This window comes from Epinephelus lanceolatus, chromosome 2 (assembly GCF_041903045.1).
Source record: "Epinephelus lanceolatus isolate andai-2023 chromosome 2, ASM4190304v1, whole genome shotgun sequence".
Taxonomy (NCBI): Eukaryota; Metazoa; Chordata; class Actinopteri; order Perciformes; family Serranidae; genus Epinephelus; species Epinephelus lanceolatus.
In genome coordinates this window covers 4,089,157-4,102,059 of record NC_135735.1, presented here as the reverse complement: position 1 = coordinate 4,102,059, position 12,903 = coordinate 4,089,157, and the positions used below count along the sequence as shown (strand labels likewise).

Sequence of the window (12,903 nt, the reverse complement as noted above, 5' to 3'; positions counted from 1 at the left end):
GATTATTTCGCTCCTCCTCTTCCTGTACCCTTTGTGTTTTATGAAAGTCATGTTTGACATCATCTTTCATAAAATAACATAATATTCTATTAATTTAAAAATATTTAAATTGTTCAAAAAATTGAAATAATGTTCAAAATATGAAATAATAAGCACACTGAAAATATAAAAATCTAAGAAAATATTTTTAACATAATATTTTAGACATGTATATACAAAACAAGTTTACTTCATAAGTGTTAGGACAGTTATTCACCCTCACAAAATTGTATTACTGTCACAGAGGGACAGAACAAAATAATTAGTTAGTTCGTAACTTACAATATTTGGTCTGGTTTTTAATTGAACAATTTCTATTGTATAAACAACATTTAAGCTTTAAGATCTTTGCATTAGATCCAAGAATTATTGAAGTAATTATTGGAGTATTAAATAAATACAAGACATTAGCTTTATAAAGAAAAATGAATGATAAAAAAAATAAATTAGGGGCTACATGTTTCTTTTTTTGTTTTTAAACCATTTTCAACTACAGTAAAAACGCTAAAAAGTTCCATTGCATTTTGATTTTTCACGAGTTTAAGGGCTTTCAAGTCAGAAAGAAACTCATTATGAAACACACTTGCACTTTTATATATTTATATTTGCATACAAATCTTTTCTTCTGTAAGAATGTTACCATCCAGTAAGTCCTCCTCCCAGCTGTCCCTAAGGAGTCCATCAGCAATATTCTTTTATTTGAATTTCTCTAGTTGCAAAATTTCTGAGTTAGTTAGTTAAACACACACATTTTAAGGTTTGGTCTAATTACACTGAATAAATTAAATTAAATGTCGATATTTACACTCAGACACATGTCAAAGCAGAAACAGCCTACTAATAAGCAGGGCGGAGCAAGCTGACGTCTCTCTTCTCATTGGCTCACAGTCGCTTGGGGATGAGAGGGCGGGACATCCTGCGATTTTACCGCTCCTGATTGGCTGTGGCTCCCCAGACCGGGAACATTTTGAAAGTTACTGGGTGGGTGCAGTTAAGTTTGTGTGTGTTTGTGTCAAACTGACAAAACTTCGTATCGCTGCTCGCTGTTAGCTCATTAAAACCGACCTATATATTTGTTAACGTATTAAACAATTGTTTTTAATCCTCCATGGAGCAGGAAGCTCGAGAAAACCCGACGAAAGAAACTGGGGACGAGATGACGGACATCATGGTGGAGGATTTCGAGTCCTTCGTTAACGTTGATATCGACACGGAGAAGAACAACGGGACTCCTGAGGAGTTACATCCTGTGTCCGGGATAAGTCAAGGTCTGTGTCGTGTTTTAATTAGTCATGTTTAAAATACGCTAGCAGTGTTAGCTAGTGTCAGTAATTAGCGTTTAAACTAGTGTTGCCTGGTGTAAGTTGAGCCTCTGATGTAGTTGGGTCGGTGTGCAGTTAAACACGTTTAAACAGTGTTTCCTGTGTTAATGTGACAGTAACAGTCACAGTTTGTGTGTTTTCATATCTTTTCTGCCCCAAACCAGTGGAGCCAGATGCTGTTCAATGCCATCTAACGTTGTGGTTAGTTTGGAAACCAGTGACGTAGCTAACTGATATGAGACAACACGTATTTTCCCCCAATTTTTACAACCCATCCTGCACTGTAAGACCAAATATCTGCACCACAATTTTGAATCAGCTCATGATACACGATCAGATCTGTTTATTGGTGCATCCTGAAAAGTCAGGGTGATGAAAGTGTCAGTGGTAAAGTTGCTGCTGCTGCTGCTGTTGTTGTTGTTGTTGTAGCAGCACCACCCCCATCAGTCCTACATGAACTGGGACCAAGACAAGCTTGAAATGTAATTAAGGCTCATTCTCTGTGTCTGCTTTTGCCTCCTCCCTCCCTCAGCTGATACTAACTTTTTCCATGTTTGGCTGAGGTGCCAGCTGGATGACCCTGTTTTTCATGGACTCCCTCTGAGGGTTGGTGAAATTAAAGGGTGTAGTAATTCATATAATCTGTTATCAGGCAAATTACTTATGTGTATTCAGTCCACAGCGTAAACCTGGGGTGCCAAACTTGTTTTAGTTCATGGGCAACATACAGCCCAATTTGATCTCAGTTGGGCCACAGCAGTAAAACCATCGCAGAATAACCTGTGTTAGGGATGCATGGAATATTGGCAATTGTCAGCAGAATCGGCCAACATGCTGTTTCTTATTGTGCACAATGAATGAATGTTATATACACTAAAAAGTATTCTATGTCATGTCTCCATCTGCTGGTGGGCCATCCTGTGCAAAGTCATCCAGTGGGCTGGATAAAAGGATGACAGGTTTATGTTTGATGCCTCTGTTGTAGACATTTGTGACTGTCCCCCTCTTTCTCCCACCTTTCCTATCTGTCTTAGCTGTCCTATCAATAAAGGCAAATACTGTCCAAAAAAAAAAATCGTAAAGAACAGACAGAAATGTGTGGCTGGGGGGCAGACAGAAACAGACACATACACTCTGTTGTCCATTCCACCATGTAGCCCATCACAGATACTGCTCAGTACTCAGATGGAGAAGTTGCTACTTTTACTGGTAGCACTGGTTTAACCTGTTTGCAGGATGTCGGTGGAAATCAGCTGAAGCGTGTTAAAGAAGGATTTCACAGCTTTTCATAAAACTGGTTTGTCTACGCTGTGAAAAGATGCAAATACTTTTGAAATTGAAGCAAAACAATCAAAGTAAACAGAGAAAAAGGGCCGTGGCATTTGCATTTTGCTCAAGAGGTAGAAAACCTACAACTACCAGAATGCACTGTGCCGCACTGGACCAGCACTCCTGCTGGTGGGCGACGTAACCGGTATCTCTGAGGTGCAACCAGTTGTAATTTAGCCAAGTGTATATTTCCAGTGGAACACTTGTGTATGAACCACTGCTGCTGAACCTCCAAAGGTAGAAAAGAGCAATAAAATTCCTCTACAGCTCGTAATCCATACGTTTCTCCCAACAGCTCTGTTTCAGAATGAAGAGGAGGATGAAGATGAGAGTGATGACGATGAGAGTGATGATGACAGTGGCACAGACCATTTAATCTCTGAGAAATCTGGGACTCAGCTGCAGAGATGTGAGCACCGTGAAGGAGTGAATTCAAGTCTTCCCGACATCTTCCAGACCAGCCACCTGCTCTTCTATGAGAGGTTCAAGGCGTACCAGGACTACATGCTCGGTAACAGCACACAATCCTACATAGTCACACTCAAATACAATAAAATAATAATAATTCTAAATCATTTCATCCCTGAGCTCAGTCCTTGTGTGTATATCTGTGTGTAGGAGACTGTAAGCCATCTGAGGTGAAGGCCTTCACAGCAGACTACCTGGAGAAGGTGGTGGAGCCGTGTGATTGGTTGGCTTTGTGGTCTACTGATGTCTTCGATGTCCTGGTGGAGGTGAGACCAACTTTCAGACATGTTTTTGTTAATATTATGAATGTACCTTGGTCACTTGGTCATTGATTTGACACACAAGTTACATTTGAGCAACTGCCAAAATATATTTTTATCCACATAGGAAATTTGGTAGAACGCATTTACAGTAAACAGTGGTTCATGACTTCCAGTGTTGCAGCTAAAGAAGTGCTTATGATTCCAGGTGTGTGATGTGGACTGGAAGGATCTGAAGGCGTGTGTGAAGCTGGCGCTGCCTCTGCAGTGTGACACCAGAGGCTGTGAACTCACCGAGGACGCCATGACGTCTCTGCTGGAGGCCACTCAGCACAAAGTCCCTCTGCAGGAGCTCCTGGTGGTCTACGAGCAGTCTGGGGACTTTGATCAGACCGCCCTCGCTGTCGAGCACCTCAGGTGAGACTCCCGAGATGATTCTGTGCCTGAAGTTTGCTCGTTTGTGTTTTTAAAGAGTCTGAATTTAATACCCAGATATGTCTTCCTCTTCTTCTATCCGCAGGTTTTTCTATAAGCACATCTGGAGAGAGTGGGATGAGGAAGATGAAGACGATGACTTTGACTACTTTGTTCGTTGTGTGGAGCCTCGCCTCAGGCTGTGAGTGCACCTTGTGTCTGGGGGATGACGTAGTATTAATAAGTGTTGTTTTATTCCTATGATTCCTGTTTGAAAATGCATCTTCTCTCAGCTACTACGACATCTTAGAGGACAGAGTCCCAGCAGGCCTGGTGGCAGAGTATCAGGCCTTACTGGAAAAATGCTCCCAGTGCTTCCAGCAGTTCTTTGTGCTGCGCAGCGGCCTCAGCGCCGACTCAGACTCAGAGCCAGACAACGTGTCCATGGTGGAGGGCCTGAAGCTCTACGACCAGCTGGAGACGTTCAAACGCAAGCTGCACATCATAGAGAACCCCCTGCTGAGGTAACAGATGTGTTGAGATTCTCCCCACACCATCGCCACTACTTCCTCTCTCTGTCTCTAATCCAATCTTCCGTCAGTATCTTCCTCCTCATCATCATTACCTCCATCACTTCCTCTCCAGGTATGTGCTGGGCTACAGAGGCAATGCCAGGCAGCAGTGTGCGCAGAGTCGGGGGCCCAGAGAGTCGGGTGTGAAGGTGGTCCATGTGGTCACAGCCTCCTGCAGCACCACCCAGCTCCAGTCCCTCCTCAGTGACAGACTGCTGCCTCTGTGTTCCTCTGAGGACACTGAGATTCAGGTCAGTACCACCACACACCAAATCACACCCTCCAAAGGAATCACCTTGCAGAAGGAAGTGTGTGGAGTGCAGTTCAGTCAAAAGAAAATAGTTCCTATGTGAAACTGCTCACAACAAAATCTGTGGATTATCTTGTGTAACGGCATCATGACTTCTTAAACACTTTCCGTGCACTCAGCTGAGTTAGAGAACAGCCGGGGTGAAGCCGGGTGCTTTGTACATTGACATTAATCGCCTCAGTGAAACTGTTGGATAGTTTAAAATGAAGAGACACGTGTTCTCTTCTTAGATCCTTGTTTCCAGTGGGGCCACATCTAAAGCTTGTCCTGAGAGTGGCGCCAGAGAGAAGGAAACTCTGGCTTCTGTGGGAGCTCTCAGGCTCAGCTCTAAACTGTACAGTATGTATACACTCAGTGAGTGAGCCCCTCTAAGCTGTGTGTGTTTGCATGTTTGTGTTTAGTTCCACAGAGACCCAGTGTCAGCAGTGGAAGCCTGCCATCAGGATGATGTGGTCATAGTTCTCCCAGGGATCTACAGTGTCAGCAGCTCCATCTTTCTGCCTGACTCCATCACTATAGAAGGTAAACAGCTCTTATCTTGTTTCCGCTGACATGATCAGTGTTTGGAGAGCGTAGTTGTAAATCAATTAGTACTGGCTCCCTGCAGGGTTGTGTCCTTTCTCCTCATGTTACCTTGTGATAAATACACTCTGACTGTTTTGACATAATGTGTCTTGGTGGTGTTGGTCATCATTGGTCAGCTTTGTCTGTTAACTGGTTTGCCTCAGATTGCTTAAGTGTATCTGGATGTGTTAAATGAATCCCTGTGAGAAGAGGGGTTATATCCCTCTGGGTTTAAACCTCACAGGTGAGCAGTGCAGTCTGAAAACACACACACATACACACGTCATTACTCTTGTCTGTGCGTCAGGCTTCGGGCTTCCTGATGAGGTGGTGATTGAGAAGAAAAACAAAGGCGACTCATTTGTGGAGTCAACCGGAGCTGACATACGGATGTCCAACATCAAGTTCATCCAGCACGATGCTATTGAGGGCATTCTGTGTGAGTACACACTGTTACTGTGGCTCCCCCCTGTACACCTGTTTAAAACACTGTCATGTTGTTAAGAATTTTCTTTTTTTAAGTGCTTTTACCAGAAAATTGGTCCAACAGATCCTGTAGAATCTGTTTTATGTTGAAAACACAGTCATTAAATGTGATATTATAGTTATAATCTACAAAACTTTCAGTTAACCTCTTCTCTTCCACCCCTCCCAACAATAGACCCATTTTGTCTTTTATAAGGTGGACAGGGGATCTTTAGGGGGAGACAGCAGGTCAATAGTTTTTGCTACATAGAAGTGGTTTACATCGTCTGAAAGCTGGAACCTCAAGATTAATTTGAGATGCATCTCAGCACTGAGTGTCAAGTTTTTCTAGTCATAAATCTGTAATAAACATTGTGGTTTGGTTTAGGTGGCTATTGGAACTTTTAGAGTTTAGAGCATATAGAGCCTAGAACACTATGGTAGAAGTACATGATGGCCATTCACATGCTCAGTTATGCCTCGTTAGTTGTTGCAGCAATTTTTAGGTTGATACCATTTGTCACACAGATATTGTGATAGATTTAATCTTTTTATTACCACTCGAAAAATGGTCAAAAATCCCTCCAGAGTTCCTCATTAAGACAGCAGGACTTTGAGGAACACTATTAAAGCTGCAGTGATTAATCGATTAATTGACTAGTTGTGAACTTTTAAATTAACTGCCAACTATTCTGATAATAAATTAATTGTTTTAAACAATTTTTCAAGGAAGAAAAAGTCGAAATTATCGCACTGCAGCTTTTTAAATGTGAGTATTGTCTGGTTTCTTTCCTTCCCCATGACAGCAAAACTGCATATCTTTGGTTTTAGGACAAAACAAGACATTTGAGGATGTTATCGTGGACTTTGGGAAACACTAATCGACATTTTTCACCATTTCCTGACATTTTGTACATCAAACAACTAATCGATTACTCGAGAAAATAACTGACAGATAATGACTGATGATTATTTGCAGCCTGAAACAAGCTGTGATTTGGCATCAAAAACTTTTCAAATTTGGAGATTTTTGTATGAATTGCATCTTTCAGGCCTACGTGTCGTGCACACATGTTGCTGTGTGATATAAAATAAACAGTGAAGCTATCTGTTAACATGCTGACTGTCCTGTTGTGTCATTTCCTGTGGTTTCTGTCAGGTGTGCGTCAGGGGACTCTGAACATGGAGAACTGTGTGCTGCAGTGTGAGACCACGGGAGTGATTGTCCGAACATCAGCCCATCTCACTATGAACATGTGTGACCTGTATGGCTCCAAGGTGAGTGCTGATCACAGGTAGAGACTAGGGTTGGGTACCGAAACTCGGTACTTTTTGTACTTGGTACCGATTCACGTCGGTACTACCGAGTACCGATTCACTTAAAATGAATCGGTGCCAAATTTTGGTACCTGAGGTGGAGGCGGAGCAAGAGCGCATGACTTGCACCTCAGACTCAGCAACAATGGCGACAAAAAAAATGTGCAGACAAAAGTTAACGTGCAGCACTGTTCCTAAATGTTCTCAATAAAATGTTGAAACGGAGAAGTTTAGACTATGGGCCCAAACGACGCATAGTGCGTCCAAATTCACACCCGTTCTTCTCTGTGGATTTTCCGTGTGTCATAGCGAGAAGCCACACATATCACATGAAACGGCAGAGCTGTAGCTTTCCACCAAGGCCAAGCACTTGTCGGTAATCCAATGTTTTCACAGCGAAAAAATTGATAAAGTTACAATAAAATGATGTATAACAGAGCTTTCATACACCTCTGCACACACATTACTCTTGGATGGATTACTCGCGAATGCAGGCTCGCACAGAAATGCCACACATATGACATGAAAGTGCAGGAGCAGAGCTTTCCAATGATACACACACATCACTGTGCTGTCATCCCATCATGTTATAAATCCAGATCAATTGTCTACAAAAATAAAAACCTGACGAATTTCTTTACAACCCATTATACAGATCTTGTTATCAGTCACTTCATATAGTGAGGAATATCGTATCTTACCACGTCTTAGGCTTGCGTGTGTTTCTCCCTGTCTATCCACATTTGTAGTCCGGCTTTCAAGATGCAAATATCTCCATATTGTCCATTTGATACTCGTCAAACTTTGTATGACAAGACAAGCGCACTTCACCTTTGTGCACCCAGACAACTGTATCCTAATTATGCATGCATGACAGGGCCGTAGTCACCATATACATTAAGGGGGACATCCCCCCCCCCCCCCAATATATAACTGAAAGTGAAAAACAAATATTATTTTGGAGACGAGACGAGACGATCTTGGAGGAGATCATTGCACTTGGCTAACTATTTTTCTATGATCTTAGATGTAAATATTGCATGTTTCTTTCATAAAACACATTTTTGACTTGTGAATGAGTCAATGGAATTTCTTGCAATAATGAAAAAATACTGGCAATCATGTCCGCCTGGCACAAACCACATGTTTTGGACAACTGTGAAGTGACAGAATGTCCCAGCATCATGGTTCTTATATTGCCAGATTCCAGAGAGTCTCCCCTCTTCATATATGGCAGAATATGTCATTTTCCAACTTGCTATGGTGAGATACATGTAAAAATGTAAAAATTTAGTCACACAGATTTGTTTTTTTCATTGATATAAAAATTAATATTAAATACAGGCACATAGAAGGACATGAAATGATGGCAAATCTGGTTAGCGCAGATTGTCCTGGAAAAAAAAACAAGACATAGCATGTGTATGTAGCCTTTATAATGACTGTGATATGAGCTTAAAAGTAAAGGCAGTAAAAATACCCCAAAAATGCCTAGGGCCCATAGGGTTCAAAAGTACCGAAATAAGGTACCGTTTGGTACCAGTAACGAATTCCAGATAACAGTACCGGTACCATATTGGTTCAATTATGAATGGTACCCAACCCTAGTATAGACCCCTCTTGAGGCTCCACCTCACCGTCAGTTTGTCAGTTTACAGTCTGTGCTGACTGTGGGAACAGTCTCATAGCTGACTCACCGCAGGAACCTCTTCAATAAACATTTATTCTGACACAAACAGTCAGTGCAGTAGATCCACTCAGAGATAAATCTTGTTTCTTTAGGAGCTCTTTTAGGAGAGGACCATCACCTCAGTACGTTGACAGGATTTTTATCAGTGCAACAACTGTGGAGATTTCTCTTCTTTGTCTAATCGTCTAAATATATAATGAACAAACAGTGTTTCCCTCAGAATTAGAATCTGTGTGGCTGTAGCTCAACTTCAGAGGTGATGATGTGTCAGTTTTGTGTTCACGACTTGTTGTACTGCCTCCAGCTGGCCAAAGAAATCAGTGCAGCTTTAAAAATTGTGACTGAGGTGTGTGCTGAGTGAAACATTTTACAGTACAAATAAACACATCTGCATATAACATGCAGTGATACTGATGATATACGGATCAGCTGATATTGTCTGGTTGGTTTATAGAGACTCTTTGATGTAAATGTGACTACACGTGGTCAGTCATGTTGCTGTGTGTTGTACACAGGGGGCCGGTGTGGAGATTTACCCCGGCAGTGTCTGCAGTCTGGTCGGTAACGGCATCCATCACTGTAAGGACGGGATCCTCATCAAGGTGAGAGAAAGACAAGATGGCAGCCTGTTGGAAACAAGTGTCATCTTCAGTGTTAAGTGGAATGCTGTCCTCATGATTTTTTATTCTAACCCTGTTACTAAATGTGAAATGTTTGGGGGTGTGTGCAGGACTTTGCTGATGGGCTGGACGGGATGCCATCAATCACCATGGAGAACAATGTGATCCACAACAATGAAGGCTACGGGGTGATTCTAGTGAAACCCAACAACGGGGAACAACATGGAGCTCCTCAGGACAGAAGTGGAGGTAGGTGGAGCTAAAACAGTCGGAACAGTACATTAAATAAATATAGATGAGGATATGAAGGCAGACATGAAGGCAGGTTTGTTTGCAAACAGCACAGAATCAATACTGAACAGAGCTTTTGTCTCCAGAGGACTCTGCTGGACCGACAGCTGAGGACAAACAGCAGGAAGGTGTTACAGATCTTCCTGTCGTCTCCACAACCAATCCGACCAGCAGCGGCTCGGCAGACGTCCAGCCCGAGTCAGCAGAGAACAACAACAGCACAGACGGTGACGCAGCCTCCACCTCAGGCAAGAAGTGGCAGTTCAGTCGTCAGCTGAGCAGAAACAAGGAGACGTCCTGCAGCCGAGCCGTCCAGGACCTGATGGACCATCAGATCTTCGTCTCCATTCAGGGAAACCAGTTCAGACGTAACGGCATGGGCGACTTCGGCACCTTTTTCTACTGACAAACTTCAGACTGGCTGAACAGCGATACATGTCGGCACCCTCAGAACTGACAGCTCTTTAGAGATTGCTCCACAGAGTTTATTTGACAGCTTCATGTTTTAGATTTTCGATTGTCATGAAATAAATCTTGCTGACTCACAGCTGTCCATCGAGGTGTTCTGCAGAGACGATGATAATGTTCCTGTGTTGTGATCAGTGTGTGTTTCTAAAAGCACTCTGAATTAACTGTAAATTGTTCCCCACCTTTGCTTTTATCTTATTTATTCCTTTGGGCTTCTGACGTGAAATGTTTTTAATTTTTTTTAACGCATTATTTGAATCCACTCGTCACTTTGAATTCAGTTTTGGTGGTTCCACTTTAGATCTAATAAATGTTACGTTACGGTGATTATGTTGTTACCTGATGTTGAAAGCAGTGCACTGTTGATGACACACTGATATTAGTTCTTTGTTCATGAGTTAGATGTAATGTTCACGTGGTGCCTCTTTTTTTAAAAGGTGTTGGTTGTGTGTTATGGTCGAGGGGAGTCTTCAGGCTGACAGACTCTGACAGAAGTTTTATACATTCAGATTGATGATACAAATGAGCCTTTAGTTTAAACTGCTACTTGTAGAAATTGTGAATATAATGAATTTCTTACAGATTAAAATGTGTCTGTTGAAACCTCTATGTGGTGGTGCAGTTTGATCAGCATTTAAAGGGTGTGTGTTGAAACCTGAAGCTGACCCCGACCACGCGCACTGTGAATCACACTCACTGAGTCTTAAATACCGAGCGTTAAACACTTCATTTCCTGCACTCAAGTGAATTTTTATGCACCAATATGGTGGATATTCTTTATATCAGAAATACACAAAATCAGTCATAAGTTGAAAATTCAAAAATATAGAAATATAATGCAGTGACACTTTCTCTCCCAAGTCAACACACGGGATGATTTACTCTTTGGTCACTTTTGTGTTTAAGGAAATTAACTCTTTAATTGAGCATGTGGCACCTTTTTATGTCTGACACATTAATTCATTTTAATTAATTTATAAACCCCTGGACTTAAACAGCTCGTGTGTTGTCAAGTTCACAGAGGGAGAATGGAGAACTTGGACTGATGGATGAACATTTTTGGGTCATTTTAGAATCAGGAGGTCAGAGGGGATTTTTTTTAATCATTACTTTTTTTTTGGACAATGCACATTTGGTTCTTCTATATTAACACTGCATTGTATGTTTTATCATGTAAATAAACCCTCTTAAAGTGTTCTCATCTTAGTAGTTAAAATTTCTCGGTGTGAGTTATGTCTCAGAACATTTTAAACAAGTTATGCTTTTAAAAAGTGATGGTGACGAAATCAGCCATTTAAAAAGTGGTGCTGACATGTCTCCAGTGTAAGTGACACCTAGTTGTACATGACAGTAAATTTCAACATTCAGCTGCTGAAAAGTTACTTAAAAATGAAAAGGAATGTCTTACAGGGTAGAGAACGTGTACGTGACCTCTTGTATGCAGGGACATCACTTAGTTTTCATTTTTTCTTCATGTGTTTAGAAGCAGAGAAAGAAGGGATCAGTTAGAGCTGCAGGAACTTTTAAAGCTATAAATGAACCCTGAGGCCACATTAGTAAATTATACTTGTCCAAACATCTTGTTTTCTGAAGCTTTATGCTACAAAACATTCTGTGAGACCTGTTTGACTTTCAGCGTGCTCACGAAGTGGCAACCTACGAAGCTATAAAAATGAAGCCAACACTCAAGTCCCAAAAACTGCAGTTCCTCTAATGTCCACTTGAGGCTGGCTCCAAGATCAAGTCAATCCCCACAGACCCTCATGTTTAAATGCTCAACTTCACAGCATTAATTAAAATGTTTACAGTGTGGTACAAATATGGTCTTTAGGTCTGATTTCCTGATTTATGACAACTGTACGGGGCTGAACTGTTATACAACTCACCTCTTTAGAAGATATTAAAGCTTAAAAATGTGTATAATTAAGAGTGTAGCTGCTTTAAATGACAAGTGGGTGCCGTCCACTGACTAGTCGCTGCCATGGCGACAACGTTGGTTATGTATCCAGAACATAGCATAACCCCAGACTGACAGAGTATAGGCGTAGCTGTAGTTTTTTTTGCTAGCGAAAATTTGTATTAGCATTATCACAGTTATCCATAGCTGTAAATACACCATGCTAACCAGCTAGCAGCTTGTGTTCAAACTTCAAGTTATCTCCATGCTCTTGTCCAAATAGGGTGATTTTTGGCTCCAAATATCCAAGATGGCAACGGTCAAATTGCCAAAGTAAAGGCTTCAAAATCGTGGATGTCTAAGTAAAACTGGATACAACGTTTGAGGCAGGGCCATTCCGATAAAAGTTGCTGAGTGGTGCATAAAGACAAAAGTGTAAAATTAACGAGATCTTCCACATTGTTGGGCCCATAGAACAAATGCATTGCTGTACAGCTGTCGCGATTTCTACCTTACTTTAGAACTGGCTTCACCACCCAAAGTGGTCAATTTCCAAAGGGAAGGGGTCAAGACTCCTAGGGCAAGAACAGCTGCCAAGAGCCTGGTTTCAGTTTTGAATTAAGCCTGACTGGGAGATGCAGGTGGGCCTGAAGAGGAGACTCGTCTTTCCAGAAGGGGTACTCCGACCAGACATGATCTTAACATCAAGGAGCACAAAAACCATCTTGGTTGCCAAACTTACATTCCCTTGGGAAGACAGGCTAGCCATCTCTCACTAGCTAAAGAAAGCAAAGTACCAGGACTTGATTGATGAGGTCCTTGTCAGAGGGTGGCATGCATCCTTATTCCCTATTGAAGTCGGCTGCCATGGTTTCCT

The 12,903-nt window shown here is 41.8% G+C and overlaps 1 protein-coding gene across 2 annotated transcripts; it reads left to right on the top strand.

The window, feature by feature from the left end:
* Window positions 1–949: 949 nt before the first annotated feature.
* On the top strand, window positions 950–11,330 carry shcbp1 (SHC SH2-domain binding protein 1). Of its 2 annotated transcripts, XM_033627972.2 has the most exons (14): window positions 950–1,020; window positions 1,157–1,307; window positions 2,986–3,201; window positions 3,309–3,424; window positions 3,627–3,835; window positions 3,939–4,034; window positions 4,126–4,356; window positions 4,478–4,655; window positions 5,116–5,236; window positions 5,586–5,717; window positions 6,903–7,021; window positions 9,266–9,352; window positions 9,481–9,619; window positions 9,748–11,330. In XM_033627972.2, the coding sequence occupies exons 2-14, from the start codon at window positions 1,196–1,198 to the stop codon at window positions 10,065–10,067; spliced, it is 2,076 nt and encodes a 691-aa protein (XP_033483863.1). In that variant the 5' UTR covers window positions 950–1,020; window positions 1,157–1,195; the 3' UTR covers window positions 10,068–11,330. The 2 variants fall into 2 exon arrangements, with proteins under 2 accessions (XP_033483863.1, XP_033483855.1); XM_033627964.2 differs by lacking the exon at window positions 950–1,020 and having other exon boundaries at window positions 1,027–1,307.
* The last annotated feature ends 1,573 nt before the right edge of the window (window positions 11,331–12,903 follow it).